Here is a 25,575-nt window from a genome sequence, read left to right on the forward strand (position 1 = left end):
CTAAGTCTCAGTTTACTGAGTAAAGAGCAATAAAATAAATAAAACTGTTCATATTGTACTAAATACAGGACTACATTCTGGCTGCTTTAAAGATATAAGGTGGCAAAAACATGAAATGCCAAAAGTACAGTTGTTAATGTTTTATTTCATACACACAAATACTCATATATGCTCTCATAACCAGTAAGGTATTTCTAAAAATGGGAATAAGGCTATAATTTTAAAATTCACTTTTTCCAATCAAACTATTACTAAATAAATATAACTTAATGCATTACAACACAAATTGAAGCATTTCAACCATTTTCCCATTTCACAAGTTTTATCTGTCTTGTTTTTCTTGATGGAATAATGACAAAAAGGCCCTGTTTCTACATATCTTTCTAAACATTCTCTCCTATCAAAACCTTCTACAATAAACCCCAAATTTTTTCAATAAGGATACAGAAGTTATGGCTAAGAGCAAGAAAATTATTCTAGTTGGCTTAATAGTGCATAAAATGTCACCATTTCATTTAACAAAATGGGTTCTGAAGTTGTGTAATCATGCATTATGAATCCATTCAGCTATAAAGTATATGACTTCAGTTTTACATTAGCTACACTAAAAAGTTTGAAAAGTATCTTTTTTTAAGTTGAGCCCAAATCAAAAAGGCATATTATTAGAGGCTGAGGCCCACTTTTATAGAATTTCAAACCAACTCATTCTTGCTGCACAAGACTAAAATAATACTGGAGGTCTCAATACAGATCCTGAAAACACACAACACCTTTAAAATCACCAGAATCATCATACTGTGGATACCCACAACTCATACACTGGACAGACAATGGTAATCCCGAAAGACAAAAGGGTTATCTAAAGCCATGAGCTTGAGACCAAAATCAAAATCACCTTCATTTCAACCGACTTTTCATTTCAGATTTGCAGCATAGATACCCCTTTAAGATCACATTCTTAAAGAAAGGGTGGAAAATACAAGAAATGGTTAAGGAGGATGATAAGAAACTGGCTTTTCTGAAAACATACTGTGTAAGGAGTACTATAGGGAAAAAAAACACAATGATTTAAGGAAAGGAAGTTCCTTCTCAGGCGTCAAAATCCCTGAAGCGATCATATCATAATTTTTGATATCATTAATTTTTATTTAAGCCTCACCTACATGTAAAAAGGAAACATGAAATTCCTTCACTTATGAACTATGGGGGCGCCTGGGTGGCTTAGTGGTTTAAGCCTCTGCCTTCGGCTCAGGGCATGATCTCAGGGTCCTGGGATTGAGCCCTGCATCCGGCTCTCTGCTCCATAGGGAGCCTGCTTCTCCGTCTCTCTCTGCCTGCCTCTCTGCCTACTTGTGATCTCTCTCTGTCAAATAAATAAATAAAATCTTTTAAAAAAATGAACTATGATGATGTATCATGATAACAAAATTTGAATGTTACAGAAATATCATTAAAGGGCTTATAAAAGTAGAAGTGAATCTATCTTCCTCTTTGCTAACAATAAATACAATAAGACCTTCTTGCTATAGCTAAATAACTTCAAATTTAAAATGTGAACTGATATTTTAAGCCCTATTAAAACTAGTACTATGTTAGTATGAGGAATAAACATTTTTACAAAAGTCTCAAATATATACTGGAATTAGCTTGCCATAATAAAGGAAATCAATTGGATTCAGAAAGAAAACACAAAGGTAATGCAGGAATGAATTCAAATAGGCTCCCTATACTTCTGTATGGTAACAAATTGTTATCTTTTGATAATATCAGAGAGCAGTCAAAGAGAGATGAAAGTGAAAATAAGGTGGGCCGACAGAAAAAAAGCAGGTGCCACAAAAAGAAACCTGATATCAGAAATAATGCTCAATAAATATTTATTAAATTAATAAATTAATTTATCTATTCTTAAACACAGGAGGACGAATTATTACTTATATTCAGGAGATATGCTTATTACTTGATTTATTAAGTCATCATAACTTCTGACAGGTTTTAAATTATTTGCTTATTTGGTAACAATATGTAGTTTCATAAGCCTTATGAGGTCGGGCAGGTAAAAGAAATAATGAAGGAATATCTACTTATATACAGGGAGCTGAAACAGCACAATCACAGCACGGTGGGCCAAAAACAAATGCATAAATAAAACGGGAAGCCTCTGACCCAACTGGGTATAAGTGGAAAGCCACAAACTGCACTGTTTATATGCAGTAGTACTGAACGCAACAGTATGACCCGAGAGAGAGATGTAGTCTCCACAGCCATAAGTACTGTAAGTGAATACCTATAACTAGTAACTATGTGGATAGTGCACAAAAAGGACAAAAAAAAAATCAAAGCACCTCTGGAGCAGCTCACTTGGTGGAATTTTAAGATATTGAAGAAAACTGCATATTAATAAGCTAAATACGTGTTTTGTTTCTCAGGTCAGTAATTTTGTATCTTTCAGCAGAAAAGGTTGTCAAGCAAGAACAATTTTTTTCCACCAAGAGTCCACTGCTTCCAAGGGTGTACAGCTCACTGGGTTCTGATAAGAAAATAAAAGAGTATGAAAAAAGACAACGATCATTTGATAAAGGTAACAATCACTTTTTCTTTAACTGATATGGAATATATCTAAGAATTCTAGTTTAAAAGACATTCCTGCAGGATACCTGGGTGGCTCAGTCGGTTAAGTGTCTGCCTTTGGCTCAAGGTCGTGATCCCAGGGTTCTAGGATCAAGCCCTACATCGGACTCCCTGCTCAGTGGGAAGTCTTCTTCTTCCTCTGCCTGCCGCTCTCTCTTGCTTGTGTTCTCTCTCTCTGCCAAATAAATTTTTTTAAAAAAATCTTTTAAAAAAAGATATTCCTGAATTGAGGGGCACCTGCCTGGCTCAGTCAGTAGAGCATGTGACTCTTGATCTTGGGGTCACAAGTTTGAGCCCCATAGTGGGTGCAGAGATTACTTAAAAAAAAAAAAAGACACTCTTGAATTCTAATAGCAAGAAATTTTCTAATCTTAGATCAAGGGACTAGTTAATAAAAACTACTTTGGGGGCACAATCTGTGGTGAGGAAAAACAAAATATATACTAAAAACTTCGGGTTCAATTTGTTTTGTATAAATATGCACTACAGACTGAATGTTTTCTCCCCAAAGAACCAATTTAGCAGCAGATAATTTGTAAGTAACCCAAGTGGACAGTGCGAACTGTCCAGAGAAGAGAATTGTTGTTTCACTCCAGGCTAAAGATAGCTAAGTACAATTAAAGGAATAAATTCAACCACTACTTCAATATTGTTAGAAATAACAGTGGTTTGATAAAAACTAGGTCAAAAGACAAGCAAGTTGAACAGATGTCTAATGGAAAAATCAAGAGTAACTGAAAATTTTTCCAATATTATTGGGGATATAAGTATATAGTAGATTTATGGATGGGAGATGAAAGATATATTGTCAGGAAAAACTTTACTATTATTGTTACTTTCTCTATACCTTAAGGTTTCTTTTCTACACTCTGTTGGTCTGATACCACAAATGAAGAGTTTATCTATCTGTGAAAAGGCCCTAAAACTAGCTTATGGTACATATGAGATGCATCAGTACCCCTAAGTCAATTTAATAGCATAATAAAAAATATTACAAGCTGACTGATATTCACAATGGCCAGTTAGTCCCCTATCCCAAAGAGAAATCAACTGGAAAAATCAAATAAAGATCATAAGGCTGCATGATGATGAATAAAATCAGAGCTAGAAAACAGCCTTGGGATGCCTGGTGGCTCAGTTGGTTAAGCGGCTGCCTTCGGCTCAGGTCATGATCCCAGCGTCCTGGGATGGAGTCCCACATCGGGCTCCTTGCTCAGCAGGAAGCCTACTTCTCCCTCTGCCTCTGCCTGCCACTCTGCCTGCCTGTGCTTACTCTCTCTGAAAAAAAAAAAGAAGAAAAACACACACACAAAAAAACAAAAACAGCCTTTCCAAGTCATCCAGGTATTCCTGTCCATTTGTCTAAGTGTCCACTCATCTTAACAAGCCTGGAAATTCATTATTCCATTATCTTCCTAAACCTCCAATTTTTAAAAATTCCACATTGCTGTTCTACTACTTTTGATTATATCAAGATTTGTACCAAAGCTCTCTGACTGCTTGTAAGTGCTAATCTTTCTTTTAATACTACTAGCTTCTGACTATATCCAATAAGGATCTGTTGCTAAAATTTAAAAAAGTATGTCAAGCAAAGTCTGGAAAGTCATCCTTATTTTAAGTTCTTCATTACTCATTTTATAATGAGCACAGAATGAACTAAATTTACTAATATATGATTTTTCAAAAACAGGACAGTAAAAAAGTTTAAACAGCAGTAGAGCACCAAAATTCTTCAAAAATCTGAAGATTCTATTATAAAACAAATAATTTCTTAGTATATGCGTGCCAAAGCGAGCACTAAAACAAGTAATTTCTTAATTCGTCTCTTTTAAACAAGAGCTTCCAAATACTGAAACTGTCACTCTTTTTTCACAATCCCTTTCACTACAGACACTGGGTAAAAAGGTGATTTAAATACCTTCTGAGCAGCATTATTAATTTTTATTAGTAGTGTTAAGAATACAAAAGTGGTGCAGCCCACTGTGGAAAACAGTATGGAGGTTCCTCAAAAAGTTAAAAATAGAACTACTTTGCCATCTGGCAATCTCACAACTGGCTATTTACACAAGCAATATAAGCACACTAACTCAAAAGGATATATGCACCCATGCTTACAACAGTATTATTTAGAATAGCCGAGATATAGAAGTAGCCCAAGTGTCCATCAAGTGACAAATAAAGAAGATGTGATATGTATGTATGTATGTGTGTATACACACACACACACACACACACACACACACACACACACACAAAATGTGGAATATTATTAAGCCATAAAAATGAAATCTTGCCCTTTGCAATGACATGGACAGAGCTGGAGAGTATAATCCTAAGTGAAATAAATCAGAGAAAGACAAATACCCACATGATTCCAGTCATATTAAATTTAAGAAATAAAACAAGAAAAGGGAAAAAAATAGGAGGGAGAGAGAGAAAGTAAGAAATAGACTCTTAATTATAAAGAACTGATGGTTACCAGAGGGTAGATGGTTGGGGAAATGGGTTGAATAGGTGATGGGGATTAAAGAATGCACTTGTTGTGATGAGCACAGGGTGATATATGTGAAGCACTGAATCACTATATTGTACACTTGAAACACTGTGTTAACTCACTGATTTTTAAAATAAAATTTTTAAAAAATAATATGGATAATTAAATAAATGGTTGAGGTAAATGGAGGATTTATCAGGAAGCCACCGGGCATTCTAGGATCTTTCTAAACTTATTGTAGAGAAGGGGAAATGTTAACCTCAAAACACACATACACACAAATTGCTTTAAAGTGCTAAATTGAATTTACCTATTTATTTATATGATTGGATTATATAAAAAATAACCTCAACCAATGCTATTTTAAATAAAGAACTAAAATGTTTAGGTTGATAACTTTTTTTTGTTTTTAGAAAATCATGTAATTTTTTTGTTTGTTTTAAGCCCAAGAGAATGTCATCCATATAACCATGGTCAATCATAAGGTTCTATATTAGAAAACCTATAGTTATATGAGTCAATCAAAATATTCCAGAACATAATAATCTTGAATGTGTGTGTGTTCTATGCAAGCATAATCATGTATAAGAATTTCCATTTACTTGTTATTCACTCTTACCCCTTCTTTTGGGTCTGTGTGGAGTCCTCCTCCTGCATGACCATGCCAACATGTCCTCTTTTCTATCAGTGGCCAAGCCTGGAGACCCTAGTTGAAGATGATACCAAGTTGTCCATCAGCTATTACAGAATTTCGGATCTTTAAAACTCTGACTTAGCTTTATCTAATGTCCCATACAAATTCATAGGCATAACCTCTAGCTTAGCATAACAAAGCAAAACACCTTCACAATTAGCTTACGGATACACTTACACAAAGAATGTTGAAATATAACTAATACTCATACAGAAGTTACTTTCTCTAAATAGCTTTTGAAATATTTGAAAACTTACTACACTTCTACTTGATTTATACCAGCCTTCTTACTGTCATTTGCTATTATAGTACTATGTAATCCATTATTCTATCACTAGCAAGCAAAATGTGTCATACAATTAACTAATTATATTCTACTTGCTTTATATATGTATACATTTTTTTGCTTTATTATTCATTTTACATAGCTGATTCTTTTCCTTATTCTTGCTTCTGTGTGTTTCTGTACAAGTATTTTTAATACTTCCTGTCTGTCTGTCATAGGCTACAGTAATATGCATACATGTTTTGTCTTTCTTATTACATGGTAAATTTTTTGAAATTAAAGACAGTCTCTTTTATTCTTGTATTTCCCATTGCCTATACCAGTGTCTTGCACATGAGCAGAGTAGATTTCAGTGCTTAATGAATTAGCTCATAGAACAGAGCTATCTATAAATCTCCCAACTAGCCTTGAAAATATACAAACATCTTGCCTACTTTTAAGAAAGGTCTTAAGGGGGCGCCTGGGTTGTTCAGTGGGTAAAAGCCTCTGCCTTCGGCTCGGGTCATGGTCTCAGGGTCCTGGGATCGAGCCCCCGCATGGGGCTCTCTGCTCAGCGGGGAGCCTGCTTCCTCCCTTCTCTCTTCCTGCCTGCCTCTCTGCCTACTGTGATCTGCCAAATAAATAAATAAAATCTTAAAAAAAAAAGAAAGGTCTTAAGACTGATTCTTAGACTAGATAAACATAAAAGTTTTACTGGAGAAAATAAAATAGTCATTTGAGAAAATAAAATAGTTAATATTTTAATAATAAAAGTAAAGATTAGGCTCAAAATTGAAGCCTGCTAATATTTAAAGGTTTTCCTCAATAAAACATACTTAATGAAAAAATGCATATAGTAATTCTTCTTCAGCAGCCATAATAATAGTTAATGAATTAATGAAAGGCAAGCTCTTTACAAACACAAATGTGTATCGATGCCAAATCATAAAAGCATGAGCTTTGGGCCAAGCCATGAAAATGGAATCACAAAAGGCAAAAGTGTATTCTTATTCACGCCGGTTGAGAACAAAAAAATAATTGCCATAAATGGGTTACTGATTCTTGGATCAACAATCTTAAAGCATTTTTAAAGGGAAAACATCAAAATATGAGTTTTAGTCTGACAATATCTTCTTGCAACATTTTTTTCAGAAAGACTAAGCAACAAATTATATCAAGGGGTATGATGAATACCACACAAGATAATGAGGTCTTTGACAAAGCAAAAGATTAAAATGTAATTCACTTTTACAGCCTCTGCATAAATTAGAACAATGTCTTATACCTTGTAATGGCAAATAACTGCTAATCAAGAAGAAATAATAAAGGAAGTACTCAGGGTTTAGGCTATCTTCTAATTTTCTAGCTCTTTTCTATCTTGGAGAATTGCCTGTATAATTTTAGAGAACTAAGAAATTTTTAAGTTGTCTTTTACTTACATTAACAATGAAAAATAAACCTTATCAACAAATAAACTAAGTATGAGGCTCTAATAAGCTTAGAGTCCCTTGTTACTCTCTGCCATCCAAACATTTTCAAAGGTAAAGGAACTTCACTTACTTGAAAAGCTTACAGCAAATATTCCATATATCACATACAAATTACTGGGGAAAATTTAAGTGTCAATAAACTGCCATTACATTTATAAAAGCATTCTAAAAATGTTACTGTAGCTGGCACTGATCTCAAGAGAGTCTGACAGAGTTCTCCAGTAGAAAAACAATCAAGATATCTATCCCTGCTTCTACTAACAAGAACACAATTTCTCATTCATCTTTCAGTATTTAGAAAAAATAAAAAGTATTTAGAAAAAAATGAGAAAGACAAAATATGTAGTATAAATTTTAAAGTGCTCAAAGGGCTTGCAAATTTTTTGAGTTATATGTGGAAGTATCCGCTCAATCTTACCCTGGTAACATCTAGTATCTGTCTTGAGTTGCCTTTTCCCAGTCTCTGCCATATAGTATATCTTAATGACTCTGGGATCTGTGGAGGAGAAAAAAAGGAGGAAAATTTTTCAGAATAAACAATTAATATTAAAAGATTTCCCCTAAAAAAAAAAGACTTCCTATATTCTCCTGTATACAACTGTTAGGTCAATCTGGTCAATGAAGGCGACTATTTCCTTCTTGACCTTCTGACTGGTTGATCTATTGACTGATGTAAGTGGGGTGTTGATGTTCTTTACTATTACTGTATTACTACCAATTTCTTCCTTTATGTCTTTTAATAGTTGCTTTATACATTTAGATGCTTCCATGATGGGTGCATAGATATTTATAATTGTTATATTCTCAACTTGGATTGTTCCCTTTAGCAGTTCATAGTGTTCTACTTTGTATCTTGTTACAGTCTTTGTTTTAAAGAGTACTTTGTCCATTATAAGTATGGCTACCCAAGCTTTCCTTTCACCTCATTTGCATGATAAATGTTTTTCCATACCTTCACTATTAATCCACATATGTCTTTATGTCTGAAAGGAGTCTCTTACAGGAAGCATACAGATGAGTCTTGCAATTTTGTCAATTCAGTCAGCCTATGTCTTTTAATTGAAGCATTCACTCCATTTATACTTAAATAAATTGACAGGTATGTACTTAATTGCCATTTTGTTATTTGTTTTATGGTTGTCTTGTAGGTCTTTTCTTGCTCTCTTCCCTTGTGGTTTGATGGTGTTCTTTAGTGTTATGCTTGGATTCTTTTCTTTTTATTTTTTGTGTATCTACTACAGGTTTGGGAATTGTGGTTACCATTTAGCTCATATATAACATCTAAAGTGTGTAGCACCCCCTTCTCCCAAACCCCCTCCCCCCAGCAACCCTGCTTTGGTGAGTGCTGTGAAGTGTGTAAACCTGGTGATTCACAGACCTGTACCCCTGGGGATAAAAATATATGTTTATAAAAAATAAAAAATTAATTAAAGTGTGTAGCAGTCTATATTCAGTTTGTAGTCACTTAAAATCAAACCCATTCTAAAAGTACTCAACTTTTTACCACCTCCACATTTTATGTGTATGATATCATACTTTACATCCTTTTGTCAATCCTTTAATTTTTGAATATATAACTGACTTGAATATTCTTATATTTAACCTCCATACTGGTTCTATAAGTTATTAATCTACTATTTTTATTTTATGTTTGCATTTACTTATAAAATTTTTTGCTTTCATAATGTTCTTACTCCTGACTGTGGCCTTTTCTTTCCAATTAAAGAGTTCACACTACTTTTCCTTAAAGGTCAGTGTAAAGGTTTATGAATTCCTTCAATTTTTGTTTATCTGAGAAACACTTTATCTCTTCTTCTATCCTGAGTAATAACCTTGCTGGGTAAAGTATTCTTGGCTGCAGATTTTTTCCTTTCAGCACTTTAAATACACCATGCCACTTTCTTATTAACTGCAATATTTCCAAAGAGAAATCAGCTGATAGCCTTATGGAATATCCCACATGATATACGTAATATATACACAAAATTCCATCCAAAAATAGCACAATACACATCCGTCTTAAATGTTCATGGAATATTTTCAGGACAGACCACACCTAGGCCACAAAACAACTCTTGACAAATTCTAAAAGACTGAAGTCATTATCATGCATGTTTTCTGACCATAATGGTATGAACGAGGAGGAATTAGTTAGAAGAACAATTTGAAAAGAATACAAACACATGGAGGCTAAATAACATGGTACTAAACAAGGAATGGGTCAACCAAGAAATCAAAGAGAAAAAAAAAACACATGGAGATAAAGAAAAATAAATACACAAGAGTATAAAATCTTTGAGAGGAAAAAAGCTGTGCTAAGAGGAAAGCTTATAGCAATAGAGCCCTACTTCAAGAACCAAGAAAAATCTAAAAAAATCAACCTAAAGGAGTTATAAAAAGAAGACTACGCAAAGCCCAAAGCAAAATAGACTATAAAAAAATAAAATAGAACAGATCAATGAAACCAGGAACTGCTTCTATAAGATAAAAAAAAAATGATGAACCCTAGGACAGACTCATCAAGAAAAAAGAGAAATGACTCAAATAAACAAAATCAGAACTTAAGGAGAAATAACTGACACCATAGAAATACAGGATCACAAGAGAATAGTATGAAAACCTTGGGAAACAAGAACAGATAAAGTCCTAGAAACATATAACCTTCAAACACTGAATCAGAAAGAAAGAGAGGGAGGAGCAAGATGGTGGAGGAGCAGGAGACCTAAATATCATCGGGTCCTAGGAGTTCAGCTAGTTATGAAACCATTCTGAACACCTACAAACTCAACATGAAATCAAAGAGAAGAAGAGCAGCAATTCTAGAAACAGAAAAGCAACCAGTTTCTGGAAGGTAGGACATGTGGAAAAGTGAATGTGAGGTGATGTACGGGAAGACAAACCACAGTACAGAGAGGCCGGCTCCCGGCAAGCAGTAGATCAACAAAGCACAAAACTGGAACTTATAGATGTCTGCTCCACAAAGGGACATTGCTCCAGAGGCTAAGCAAGGAGGTGTAGCTCTCACAGGAACAGTGTGGTCTCGGGACCCACAGGGTCAGAAAAACACCAGGGGTGTGTGTCTGAGGCAGAGCTCCCAGGTATCAGAGTGGAAAAGCCAGCTGTAGAAACGGAGTCAAGAAGTGGGCTCTTAGCTTGGGGTTAATGTAAACCGTGATCTGAGGCACAGTTGAAACACTGCTCTTCATGCAAGGACACCACAAGTGGCAGATATTGGGAGAAACACTTCTTCCTCCTCCAGAAGGAGTGACATAGGAATGCACTGCAGGAATCGGCTGGGTTTGGAGACTCCAAACAAGGCCGTGCTCCAGAGATAGAAATGCTTGGTCACAGGCTGGATGAGCACAGAGTGCAATGGGAGACCAGGGAGATAGGAGTGATTGACTGCTTTTCTAGGAGTTGCTTTGGGATGGAATATTCTGAATGTATCTCGGATGTCCTTATGGTCTAGTGTGTCATTTTTTAAAAAAAGATTTTATTAATTTATTTGACAGACAGAGATCACAAGTAAGCAGAGAAGCAGGCAGAGAGAGAGGAGGAAGCAGGCCCCCTGCTGAGCAGAGAGCCTGATGTGCGGCTCAATCCCAGGACCTGGGATCATGACCCAAGCCAAAGGCAGAGGCTTTAACCCACTGAGCCACCCAGGCACCCCCGCAGAAGCTTTTCTTAAAAGAAATGTCATAAGGGTAAGTAAGGGGTAGAAGTGGGTGTCTGTGCCTCCTGGATATTGATGTTTCTTATTGTCGCCAAATGAGGGAAATTCTCTGCTATAATTTGCTTGAATATGCCTTCTCCCCACCTTTCTTCTTCTTCTAGGATCCAAATTATTCTAATATCATTTCATCTTATGATATCACTTATCTCTCAAATTCTTCCTTTGTGATCCAGTAATTGCTTATCTCTCTTTTTCTCAGGTTCTTTATTTTCCGTCATTTGGTCTTATATACCACTAATTTTCTCTTTTGCCTCATTTTTCCTAGCAGTAAGAACCTCCAATTTTGATTGCACCTCATTAATGGGTTCTTATTTCAACTTGGTTAGATTTTAGTTTTTTTATTTCTCCAGAAAGGGATTCTTCAGTATCTTCTATGTTTTTTCAGAGCCCTTATAGCACCCTGAAAATTATCATTCTGAACTTCTGTTCTGACATCTTATTAACGTATGTGTTCATTAGGTTCCTACCAGTCACGACTGCCTCTTGATTATATTATCTTTATCTATATCTGTACCTATATTTACATTAGACTTGAAAAGAATAGAACCATCCACTTGATTTTATGTGTATTTTGGTCTCTTAGAGGGATCTGCCTCCAAACAATTTTGAAGAAGGAAAAACTTCCACATATACAAATAAAAGGGTAAACAAAATGAAGGGATGGAATAGGACTGTAAAGATGAAAATTAAGAAAGGTTCTAAAAAAGGAATTGACACAGTAAGAAGTTGGTTGAAAAAAGATCAAAAAATGGGGAAAGAATGTGATCAGGCTGGAGAATAGAACAAAGCCATGCCCTTGATTTAGGGTATATTTTGATCTGTTAGAAGAAAATGTATCCCAAAATTTTAAAGAAAGTAAAACCTATACATATGTAAGGTTAAGTACATTGAAGGGGTGGAATATGAGTATAACAATGAAGATTTAAAAAGATTATTTAAAAGGCATTGATGAAATTGTTTAAAAAGTTACAATGGGAAAGAGGAAAGGTTTTAAAAATAGGATAAGAGGAGGAGTCAAGATGGAGGAGAAGTAGCAGGCTGAGACTAAATCAGGTAGCAGGAGATCAGCTAGATAGATTATCTAAAGATAGCAAACACCTACAAATCAAACGGGAGATTGAAGAGAAGAACAGCAAATCTAGAAACAGAAAATAAACTACTTTCTGAAAGGTAAGACTGGCAGAGAACTGACTCCAAAGTGACAAGAAGATAGACTGCGGGGAGAGGAGCCGACTCCCAGCAAGCGGCGGAGCAACACAGCAAGGGAGCACTAAATCGGGACTTTTAAAAGTCTGTTCCACTGAGGGACATCACTCCAGAGGCTAAACCGGGGTGAATCCCACGTGGGGTCAGTGTGGCCTCAGGTCCTGCAGGTTCACAGAAGGATCGGGGGTGTCTGAGTGTCACAGAGCTTGCAGGTATTAGAACAGGGAAACCGGAAACAGAGACAGAGCCGAGGAGTGAGCTCTCAGCGCAGCCGGAGGCCAGGAAGACGGGATTAATTGGGTGCTATTCTCTGAGGGCACACCGAGGAGTGGAGCCCCGAGCTCTTGGCTACTCCGGGCTGGAGACTGGGAGGACGCCATTTTCATTCCTCTCCACCAGAACACTACGGAAAGCATTAATGGAACAAAAGCTCCAGAAAGCAAATCCTCAGCCAGGACCCTGGTAAGGGCGGTGCAATTCTGCCTGGGGCAAAGACAATTGAGAATCACTACAACAGGCCCCTCCCCCAGAAAATCAATAAGAAATCCAACCAGGACCAAGTTCCGCTACCAAGGAGTGCAGGTTCAATACCAAGGAGAGCAGTGGAATTCCAGAGGAGGAGAAAGCAAAATACGGAACTCATGGCTTTCTCTCCATGATTTTTTAGTCTTGCAGTTAGTTTAACTTTTTTTTCAATTTTTTTTCTTCTTCTACTAAGTTTTTTTTTTAACTTTTACCCTTTTCTAATTCAATGTTTCTTAACTAGTTTATCTAATATATATATTTATATTTCTTTTTTATATTTTTCTTTATCCCTTTTTTTAATTATTTATTTTTATTTTTATTTTTTTCTGAACCTCTTTTATCTCCTTTCTCCCCCCCACACTTTGGGATCTCTTCTGATTTGGTTAAAATGTATTTTCCTGGGGTCTTTGCACCCTTTTAGTATTTTCCTTGCTCCTTCAAATACTCGTATCAGGACAAAATGAAAAGGCAGAAAAATTCACCCCCCCCCAAAAAAAAAGAACAAGAGGAAGTAATGAAGGCTAGGGACTTAATCAATAAAGATGTTGGTAACATGTCATATTTGGAGTTCAGAATGACAATTCTCAAGGTTCTAGCTGGGCTCGAAAAAGGCATGGAAGATATTAGGGAAACCCTCTCGGGAGATATAAAAGCCCCTTCTGGAGAAATAAAAAAACTTAAATCTAACCAAGTTGAAATCAAAAAAGCTATTAATGAGGTGAAAGCAAAAATGGAGGCTCTCACTGCTAGGATAAATGAGGCAGAAGAAAGAATTAGCGATATAGAAGACCAAATGACAGAGAATAAAGAAGCTAAGCAAAAGAAGGATAAACAGCAACTGGACCACAAGGGAAGAATTCGAGAGACAAGTGACAACATAAGACGAAACAATATTAGAATAACTGGGATTCCAGAAGAAGAAAGGGGGGGTGCAGAAGGCTTATTGGAGAGAATTTCCCTAATATGGCAAAGGGAACACTCATCAAAATCCAGGAGGTGCAGAGTACCCCGCTCAACATCAACAAGAATAGGTCCACACGCCGTCACCTAATAATAAAATTTACAAGTCTTAGTGACAAAGAGAAAATCCTGAAAGACGCCCACGAAAAGAAGTCTGTAACATACAATGGTAAAAATATTAGATTGGCAGCAGATTTATCCACAGAGACCGGGCAGGCCAGAAAGAGCTGGCATGATATATTCAGAGCACTAAACGAGAAAAGCATGCAGCCAAGAATACTATATCCAGCTAGGCTATCATTGAAAATAGAAGGAGAGATGAAAAAAAATTCCAGGACAAAGAAAAGCTGAAAGAATTTGGAAACACCAAACCAGCTCTACAGGAAATATTGAAAGGGGTCCTCTGAGCAAAGAGACAGCCTAAAAGTAGTATATCAGAAAGGAACAGAGACAATATACAGTAATAGTCACCTTACAGTCAATACAATGGCACGAAATTCATATCTCTCAATAGTTACCCTGAATGTTAATGGGATAAATGGCCCAATCAAAAGACACAGGACATCAGAATGGATTAAAAAAAAATCTGTATGTTGCCTAAAAGAAACTCAATTTAGACCTGAAGACACCTCCAGATTTAAAGTGAGGGGGTGGAAAACAATTTACCATGCTAATGGACATCAGAAGAAAGCTGGGGTGGCAATCCTTATATTAGATCAATTAGATTTTAAGCCAAAGACTATAATAAGAGATGAGGAAGGACACTATATCATAATCAAAGGATCTGTCCAACAAGATCTAAAAATTTTAAATATCTATGTCTCTAACGTGGGAGCAGCCAACTATATAAACCAATTAAAAACAATATCAAAGAAACACATCAACAATAATACAATAATACTAAGGAACATTAACACTCCCCTCACTGAAATGGACAGATCATCTAAGCAAAAGATCAACAAGGAAATAAAGGCCTTAAATGACACACTGGACCAGATGGACATCACAGATCTATTCAGAACATTTCATCTCAAAGCAACAGAATATACATTCTTCTCTAGTGCACATGGAACATTCTCCAGAATAGATCACATCCTCGGTCCTAAATCAGGCCTCAACCGGTATCAAAAGATTGGGATCATTCCCTGCATATTTTCAGACCACAATGCTCTGAAGCTAGAACTCAATCACAAGAGGAAATTTGGAAAGAACCCAAATACATGGAGACTAAACAGCATCCTTCTAAAGAATGAATGGGTCAACCGGGAAATTAAAGAGGAATTGAAAAAAATCATGGAAACAAATGATAATGAAAACACAACAGATCAAAATCTGTGGTACACAGCAAAGGCAGTTCTGAGAAGAATATATATAGCAGTACAAGCCTTTCTCAAGAAATAAGAAAGGTCTCAAGTACACAACCGAACCCTACACCTAAAGGAGCTCGAGAAAGAACAAGAAAGAAACCCTAAACCCAGCAGGAAAAGAGAAATCATAAAGATCAGAGCAGAAATCAATGAAATAGAAACCAAAAAAACAATAGAACATATCAACGAAACAAGGAGCTGGTTCTTTGAAAGAATTAATAAGATTGATAAACCCCTAGCCAGACTTAACAAAAAGAAAAGAGAAAGGACACAAATAAATAAAATCATGAATGAAAGGGGAGAGATCACAAACAACACCAAAGAAATACAAACAATTATAAGAATATACTATGAGCAACTCTACGCCAACAAATTCGACAATCTGGAAGAAATGGATACCTTTCAAGAGACATATAAACTACCACAACTGAACCAGGAAGAAATAGAAAATCAGAACAGACCCATAACCAGTAAGGAGATTGAAACAGTCATCAAAAATCTCCAAACAAAAGCCCAGGGCCAAACAGCTTCCCAGGGGAATTCTACCAAACATTTAAAGAAGAACTAACTCCTTTTCTCCTGAAACTGTTCCAAAAAATAGAAATGGAAGGAAAACTTCCAAACTCATTTTATGAAGCCAGCATCACCTTGATCCCAAAACCAGACAAGGATCCCATCAAAAAAGAGAACTACAGACCAATATCCTTGATGAACACGGATACAAAAAACCTCACCAAAATACTAGCGAATAGGATTTAACAGTACATTAAAAGGATCATTCACCACGACCAAGGGGGATTTATTCCAGGGCTGCGAGGTTTCTTCGACATCTGCAAATCAACAAATGTGACACAACACATTAATGAAAGAAAGAACAAGAACCATATGATACTCTCAATAGATGCTGAAAAAGCACTTGACAAAGTACAGCATCCCTTCCTGATAAAAACTCCTCAAAAGTTTAGGAAGAGAGGGCACATACCTCAATATTATCAAAGCCATCTACAAAAAACCCACCACAAATATCATTCTCAATGGAGAAAAACTGAAAGCTTTTCCGTTAAGGTCAGGAACACGGCAGGGATGTCCATGATCACCACTGCTATTCAACATCATACTAGAAGTCCTAGCCTCAGCAATTAGACAACAAAAGGAAATTAAAGTCATCCAAATCGGCAAAGAAGAATTCAAACTATCACTCTTCGCAGATGATATGATCCTATATGTGGAAAACCCAAAAGACTCCACTCCAAAACTGCTAGAACTTGTACAGGAATTTAGTAAAGTGTCAGGATATAAAATCAATGCACAGAAATCAGTTGCATTTCTCTACACCAACAACAAGACAGAAGAAAGAGAAATTAAGAAGTCAATCCTATTTACAATTGCACCCAAAACTATAAGATACCTAGGAATAAATGTAACCAAAGAGGCAAAGAATCTATACTCAGAAAACTATAAAGTACTCATGAAAGAAATTGAGGAAGACACAAAGAAAAGGAAAAATGTTCCATTCTCCTAAATTGGAAGAACAAATATTGTGAAAATGTCACAAAGCAGTCTACACATTTAATGCAATTGCTACCTAAAGCAATCTACACATTTAATGCAATTCCTATCAAAATACCATCCATTTTTTCCAAAGAAATGGAACAAATAATTCTAAAATTTATATGGAACCAGAAAAGACCTTGAATAGCCAAAGGAATATTGAAAAAGAAAGCCAAAGTTGGTGGCATCACAATTCCGGACTTCAAGCTCTATTACAAAGTTGTCATCATCAAGATAGCGTGGTACTGGCAAAAAAACAGACACATAGATCAATGGAACAGAACAGAGAGCCCAGCAATGGTCCCTCAACTCCATGGTCAAATAATCTTCAAAAAAGCCAGAAAGAATGCCCAATGGAAAAAGGACAGTGTCTTCAATAAATGCTGTTGGGAAAATTGGACAGCCATATGCAGAAAAATGAAATTGGACCATTTCCTTACACCACACATTAAAATAGACTCAAAATGGATGAAGGCCCTCAATGTGAGAAAGGAATCCATCAAAATCCTTGAGAACACAGAAAGCAACCTCTCTGACCTCAGCCACAGCAACATCTTCCTAGGAACATCGCCAAAGGCAAGGGAAGCAAGGGAAAAATGAACTAATGGGATTTCATCAAGATCAAAAGCTTTTGCACAGCAAAGGAAACAGTTAACAAAACCAAAAGACAACTGACAGAATGGGAGAAGATATTTTCAAACGACATATCAGGTAAAGGGCTAGTGTCCAAAATCTATAATGAACTCAGCAAACTCAATACCCAAAGAACAAATAATCCAATCAAGAAATGGGCAGAGGACATGAACAGACATTTCTGCAAAGAAGACATCCAGATGGCCAACAGACACATGAAAAAGTGCTCCACATCACTCGGCATCAGGGAAATACAAATCAAAACCACAATGAGATATCACCTCACACCAGTCAGAATGACTAAAATGAACAAATCCGGAAATGACAGATGCTGGCAAGGATGCGGAGAAAGGGGAACCCTCCTACACTACTGGTCGGAAAGCACGTTGGTGTAACCACTCTGGAAAACAGCATGGAGGTTCCTCAAAATGTTGAAAATAGAACTACCCTATGACCCAGCAATTGTACTACTGCGTATTTGCCCTAAAGATAGAAACGTAGTGCACCCGAATGTTTATAGCAGCAATATCCACAATAGCCAAACTATGGAAAAAACCCAGATGTCCATCAACAGATGAATGGATAAAGAAGACATGGTATATATACACAATGGAATTTTATGCAGCCATCAAAAGAAATGAAATCTTGCCATTTGTGATGACATGGATGGAACGAGAGGGTATCATGCTTAGTGAAATACATCGAAGAAAGACAACTATCCTATGATCTCCCTGATATGAGGAAGTGGAGATGCAACATTGGGGGTTAAGGGGTTAGGAGAATAATAAATGAAACAAGATGGGATTGAGAGGGAGACAAACCATAAGTGACTCTTAATCTTAATTAATTACTTTTAATCTTAATTAAGACTCTCCATTTTAATTAATCATAATTAATTAAGACTCTTAATTAATTAAGAGTCATTTATGGTTTGACTCAATCTCACAAAACAAACTTAGGGTTGCTGGGGGAGGAGGGTCGGGAGGGGGGGCTATGACATTGGGGAGGGTATGTGCTATGGTGACTGCTGTGAAGTGTGTAAACTTGGTGATTCACAGACCTGTACCCCTGGGGATAAAAATATATGTTTATAAAAAATAAAAAATTTTAAAAAAATGAAAAGACCAAATCAAAGAAAAGATTTATAGGAAAAAAGAAATCAAAGAAAAGAACAGATTTCTAACTAAAAACTAAACCAACCCCCCCCATGAAAAAAATAGAGTAAGAAAAACTAAATTTAAAAAATTTAAATTTGAAAGACTAAAGAATCATCACTAAAGCTTCCAGGACAAACAAAAATTGAAAGAATTTGCAAACAACAAACCAGCCCTACAGGACATATTTAAAGGAGTTCTCTAAGCAAAGAGAGAGCCTAAAAGTAACAGGCCAGAAAGGAACAGAGACAATATGCTGTAATAGTTACCTTATAGGCAATACAATGGCACTAAATTCCTATCTCTCAATAGTTACCCTGAATGTAAATAGGCTAAATGCCCCAACCAAAAGACACAGAGTATCAGAGTGGATAAAGAAACAAGCCCCATCGATACGCTCTCTGCAAGAAACTCATTGTAGACCCAAAGACACCTCCATATTTAAAGTGGGGGTGTGGAAAACAATTTACCATGCTAATGGACATCAAAAGAAAGCTGTGGTGGCAAACTTTGTATCAGATAAACTAGATGTTAAGCCAAAGACTACAGTAAGAGATGAGGAAGGGCACTATATCATACTTAAAGGCTCTGTCCAACAAGAAGAGCTAACAATTTTAAATGTCTATGCCCCTAACATGGGAGCAGCCAACTATATAAACCAATTAGTAACAAAATCAAAGAAACACATTGACAATAATACAATAATAGGGGACTTTAACACCCCCTGACTGAAATGGAGAGAATATCTAAGTGAAACATCAACAAGGAAATAAAGGCTTTATATCACACACTAGACCATATGGACATCACAGATAAATTTAGAACATTCCAACCCAAAGCAAAAGAATACAAATTCTTCTCTAATGCACATGGAATGTTCTCCAAAATAATTCTGGGTCAACAATCAGTAAACTGGTATGAAAAGACTGAGATCATTCCCTGCATATTTTCAGACCACAATGCTTTGAAACTCTAACTCAACAACAAGAGGAAGGTTGGAAAGAACTCAAATACATGGAGGCTGAAGAGCCTCCTAAGAATGAATGGATCAACCAAGAAATTAAAGAAGAATTTTAAAAAATTCATGGGAACAAATGAAAATGAAAGCACAACTGTTCAAAAATCACTGAGATGCAGCAAAGGCGGACCTAAGGGGAAAGTATACAGCAATACAAGCCTTTCTCAAGAAACTAGAAAGGTCTCAAGTATACAACCTGACCCTACACCTAAAGGAGCTGGAGAAAGAACAGCAGAGAAATCCTAACCCTGCAGAAGAGAAATAATAAAGATCAGAGCAGAAGTCAATGTGATAGAAACCAAAAGAATGGTAGAACAGATCAATGAAAGTAGGAGCTGGTTCTCTGAAAGAGTAAGATGGATAAACCCCTGGCCAGACTAAAGAAAAAGAAAAGAGAAAGGACCCAAATTAATAAAGTCATGAGTGAAAGAAGAGAGATCATGACCAATACCAAAGAAATACAACTGTAAGAACATATTATGAGCAACTATACACCAGCAAATTTAACAATCTGGAAGAAATGTATGAATTCCTTGAGACATACAAACTATCAAAACTGAACCAGAAAGAAATAGAAAACCTGAACAGACTCATAACCAGTGAGATAAAAGCAGTAATCAAAAATCTTCTAAAAAAAGAAGAGCCCAGGGTCAGACGGCTCTCCAGGGGAATTTAAACAAACATTTAAAGAAGAATTAATACCTATTCTCCTCAAACTGTTCCAAAAAATAAAATGGAAGGAAAACCTTCCAATCTCATTTTATGAGGCCAGCATTACCTTGGCCCCAAAACCAGACAAAGACCCCATCAAAAAGGAGAATTACAGACGAATATCCCTGATGAACATGGTAAAATTCTCACCAAAATACTAGGCAATAGGATCCAATCGTACATTAAAAGGATTATTCACCATGACCAAGTGGGATTTATTCCGGGGCTGCAAGGTTGGGTCAACATCCACAAACCAATCAATATGATATAATACATTAATAAAAGAAAGAACAATAGATGCTAAAAAAGCATTTGACAAAGTAGAGCATCCTTTCTTGTTCAAAACTGTTCACAGTGTAGGTACAGAGGGTACATACTTCAATATCATTAAAGCCATCTATGAAAAACCCACAGCCAATATCATTCTTAATGGGGAAAAACAGAGCTTTCCCTCTAAGGTCAGCAATACAGCAGGGATGTCCACTATCACCACTGCTATTCAACATAGTACTAGAAATCCTAGCCTCAGCAATGAAACAAGAAAAAGAAATAAAAGGCACCCGAATTGGCAAAGAAGAAGTCAAACTCTCACTCTTTGTAGATGACATGATACTTTATGTGGAAAACCCAAAAGACTCCATTCTAAAACTGCCAGAACTCATACAGGAATTCAGTAAAGTGTCAGGATATAAAATTAATGCACAGAAATTAGCTGCATTTCTATACACCAACAGCAAGACAGAATAAAGGCAAATTAAGGAATTGATCCCATTTACAACTACACCCCAAACCATAAGATATCTACAAATAAAGCTAACCGAAGAGGGAAAGAATCTATACTAAGAAAACTATGAAGTACTCATGAAAAAAATTGAGGAAGACACACTGAAATGGAAAAACGTTCCATGTTCATGGATTGGAACAACAAATACTGTGAAAATGCCTATGCTACCTAAAGCAATCTACACACAATGCAATCCCTATCAAAACACCATCATTTTTTTCAAAGAAATGGAACAATCCTAAATTTAAATGGAACCAGAAAAGACTCCAAAAAGCCAGAGGAATGTTGGAAATAACAACAACAACAAAAAAAAAACCCCAAAGTTGGAAGCATCGCACTTCCTGACTTTAAGCTCTATTACAAAGCTGCAATCATCAAGACAGTATGGTACTGGCACAATAAAAGACACATAGATCAATGGAACAGAATACAGAGCCCAGCAATGGACCCTCAACTCCATGGTCAAATAATCTTCGACAAAGTAGGAAAGAATGTCCAGTGGAAAAAAGAGTGTCTTCAACAAATGGTGTTGGGAAAATTGGACAGCCACATGTAGAAGAATGAAACTGGACCATTTCCTTACACAATACACAAAATTAGACTCAAAATGGATGAAAGACCTCAACATGAGACAGGAATCTATCAAAATCCTAGAGGAGAACACAGGCAGCAAACTCTTCAACCTCTGCCGCAGCAACTTCTCCCTAAGACATCACCAAAGGCCAGGGAAGCAAGGGCAAAAATGAACTCCTGGGACTTCATCAAGATCAAAAGATTTTACACAGCAAAGAAAACAGTCAACAAAACCAAAAGACAACTGACAGAATGGAAGAAGATATTTGCAAATGAATTATCAGATCAAGGGCTAATATTCAAAATCTTTAAAGAACTTATCAAGCTCAACACCCAAAGGACAAATAATCCAATCAAGAAATGGGAAGAAGACAAGAATAGACATTTCTCCAAAGAAAACACAAATGGCAAATAGACACACATGAAAATGCTCCACCTAACCTGGCAACAGGGAAATACAAATCAAAACTACAGCAAGATACCACCTTGCACCAGTCAGAATGGCCAAAATTAACCAGTCTAGAAATGACAGATGTTGGCAAGGATGCAGAGAAAGGAGAACCCTCCTACACTGTTGGTGGGAATGCAAGCTGGTTTAGGAGCTCTGCAAAATAGTATGGAGGTTCCTCAAAAAGTTAAAAATAGAGCTACCCTATGACCCAGCAATCACACTACTGGGTATTCACCCTAAAGATATAAATGTAGTGATCCGAAGGAGTACATGCACCCAAATGTTTATAGCAGCAATGTCCACCATAGTCAAACTATGGAAAAAACCTAGATGTCCATCAACAGATGAATGGATAAAGATGTGGTGTATACATATACAATGGAGTACTATGCAACCATCAAAACCCCCCAAATCTTACCATTTGCAATGATGTGGATGGAACTGGAGGGTATTATGCTAAGCAAAACAGGTCAATCAGAGAAAGACAATTACCATATGGTCTCTCTGATATGAGGAACTTGAGAGGTAGGGTGAGGAGTCGGGGGTAGGGAGGGAAAAAATGAAACAAGATGGGACTAGGGAGGGAGAAAAACCGTAAGATACTCTTCCTCTCAGGAAACAAACTGAGGGTTCCTGGGGGGTGAGGAGGGTGGGATAGGATGGCTGGGTGATGGACACTGGAGAGGGTATGTGCTATGGTGAGTGCTATGAATTGTGTAAGACTGATGAGGGTATGTGCTATTGTGAGTGCTATGAATTGTGTAAGACTGATGATTCACAGACCTGTACCCCTGAAGGAAATAATACATGTTATGTTAATAAATATATGTATATTATTCTCCATTAGATGGTTTTCCCAGCTGGTACCAAATGTAAAAAAAATTCTTAGCACAGCAATTCAAGCCTTCTAATAATAGGTGGCATACTGGATTTGTCTCAAGGGTCATATATTGCCGATTCTTGCTCTAGATGACTTCTAAAATCCCAGCAGCCTCCAAAGATTCTGTGAATGTCATAGCAAAGCAAATGAAAACACATCCACCAAAAAAACACCACCATCACCATCACAGAAAACCAACTCATGAACAAACAATATCCACAAAATTCCCCTCTTCCTCAACCAAATTTTCACATCTCTTGGGGCTTAACACTAGCAGCAAGACCTATTTAGCACATAGCATAAAAACTCTCCAGAGTTTTTAGGTTTTTTTAGGCAACTTTTGTGAAGTAAGTTTAAACACTGTTCTGTTCATATAACAACCATATTTGACATTTCTGTCATCATGAAACGTGGTCACTGCTTCATACATTTCAGCTAAGTGGTGTGAGATTCCATGCTGTTAATAAAGTAAAAAGGAAAAATAAATTTGCCAAATTCAAGGCAATAAGCATCAATGACAGAATTCTAAAGCAAGGAAAAAACCTTAGAACCAATTCCTTTAAAATCATGAAATTAGGGGACACCTAAAGAGAACTTTACTGTTAGGGTAATTGACTAAGGATACATTTTAGACATGTTTAGTAATTATTTCATCGAGTTGGCTTATTAGAACCCAAGAACTTAAGGAAATTGGGATGAATCTCTTAGTCTTTTAACATTCCTAGCCTTACTATACTCATGCACAAAATGGAGATGTTACCACATATTCTACACTATAGCTGGAATGATGAGATAATGTGAAAGAAATCGAGAAAGTGGAATTAGACCTATTTTTTTCCTACTTTACAGTTATAACTTTCAGTCTTTATGTTCACTAATATGGACTTCAGAGAGAACTCTCAAGCACATTTCTTAACTTTAAGTTCCATAGCTGGACAATCTGAATCAATAGCAGACCTGCCACTTTATTTAGTTATTTTTTTCTATAAATGCTCATTTCTGTTTAATGCTTCATATGGTTGTATCAGATTGCTGCTGGTAAGTCAGTTACCTGGAAAATTATACTAAACTCATACAAGATAGGCTATTCATTTACTTGGTTACTCTGCAAGACTCACTATGCATATCATATCCAAAATACCTTGGTTTTCTTAATAAGCATCCCAACAGTTATCTAGTAATAGGCAGTCTTTTGGTATGAAGTACGTGGCATAAGCTTTGCTTATAAAGTACAGAGTAAGAGAATATTGATATAAACACAAACTCGACTCCAGGACCCATAAATGATCCTTAATGAGTTTCTGTTAAGCACTAGATGGAAAAGGCATTTTAAATAAAGCATTTGGTTTTGTAAATTTTATATTCCTTTCAGCTTATCCATATCAAGTCTCTTTCCAGCATGCTGAAAGCTAATTTCTAGTACAGGGGTAGATAAACATGGACCTTGGGGACTGACAGCAATCTGTCACTGCCGTCAACATGGGTATCTCCTTTCTACTCCTTTTTTTGTTTCTCTCTTTTTATGTGTTGGTAGATTTCTCTTTTCTCTTCTATCTGCCTATGTTTTGATTGTTAGTTTAGTATTGGTAATAGCACTCAAACCTGAGAAGGTTGCTAATATCTATCCCATTACCTCCTCATGGTCTAATTAAACAGAAACGTGATGTAAAACACAACTATGTATTTCTGGTAACACAATTACTGCCCCCAAAAATTAATTAGCTTCTCAAATAAGAAAAAAAATAACCTTTACAAAGGATATTGTACCCCCTCTCAAATATACATACAAAAAAAGTCTTAATTTTGGTTTCTCTCGTTTATCTCATTTGTCTATTTGAACCCTGAAACAACCTGTTAGAGTTTTTTCCTAAAAACATCCACTCCTCTTTTCAACTGCACTTTGAAAATTCCATAAGGTAACTATAATTCACACAAGGACTAGAACACTTATTTTCACATAACGCCAGGAAGAAAACTGGCAGCTCTCTTAGAAGCATTAGTTGTACTTTCTTCTAAATGCCTTAAAAAGAAGCACCAAAAAGCCTTAAAGTCATTCTACATTGTTTCAACAGTAAACAAACCTTGCTCTAAACTGCCATATCAACCTTCTTAAATTGTATTCACTGCTGAATACCAAAAGGCTATTATCTTACATATAGTATGCAACAAAAACTTTAAATGCATGATTCTGATACTTTAAGAGTTTATAATCTAAAGCTAACAGATGCAGGCATATCACAGAAATACAAATGCAATGATAAGATATATCTTGATCACCTTCCCAATATCACCCACCCAAAAAAACACCTCAATTTCAGTTCATCCTTGGAGCTGCTCAGCCCACAACAGAACAGATTCACTGAAGGCCAGGGCAGTTAGTATTTTATCTACTTTTCATATTTTCATTCTGCTCTTGGTTTGCCAAAGTATTTTTTGTATTACAAACAATGTGGATTAG

General features: G+C 36.3%; 1 protein-coding gene across 4 annotated transcripts in view; it reads right to left on the reverse strand.

The window, feature by feature from the left end:
- Positions 1–25,575, reverse strand: part of ABCB7 (ATP binding cassette subfamily B member 7) — a 160,062-nt gene that overhangs the window by 58,916 nt on the left and 75,571 nt on the right. For 3 of the 4 annotated variants that reach the window (XM_032329590.1, XM_032329592.1, XM_032329593.1), the window contains exons 2-3: positions 7,990–8,067; positions 5,742–5,828 (exon numbers count right to left, since the gene is read on the reverse strand). In XM_032329590.1, coding sequence (XP_032185481.1) covers positions 5,742–5,828; positions 7,990–8,067 — 165 coding nt within the window. The remainder of the gene's footprint in view (positions 1–5,741; positions 5,829–7,989; positions 8,068–25,575) is intronic. The other variant, XM_032329591.1, reaches the window with a different exon arrangement.

Source organism: Mustela erminea, chromosome X, assembly GCF_009829155.1.
Source record: "Mustela erminea isolate mMusErm1 chromosome X, mMusErm1.Pri, whole genome shotgun sequence".
Taxonomy (NCBI): Eukaryota; Metazoa; Chordata; class Mammalia; order Carnivora; family Mustelidae; genus Mustela; species Mustela erminea.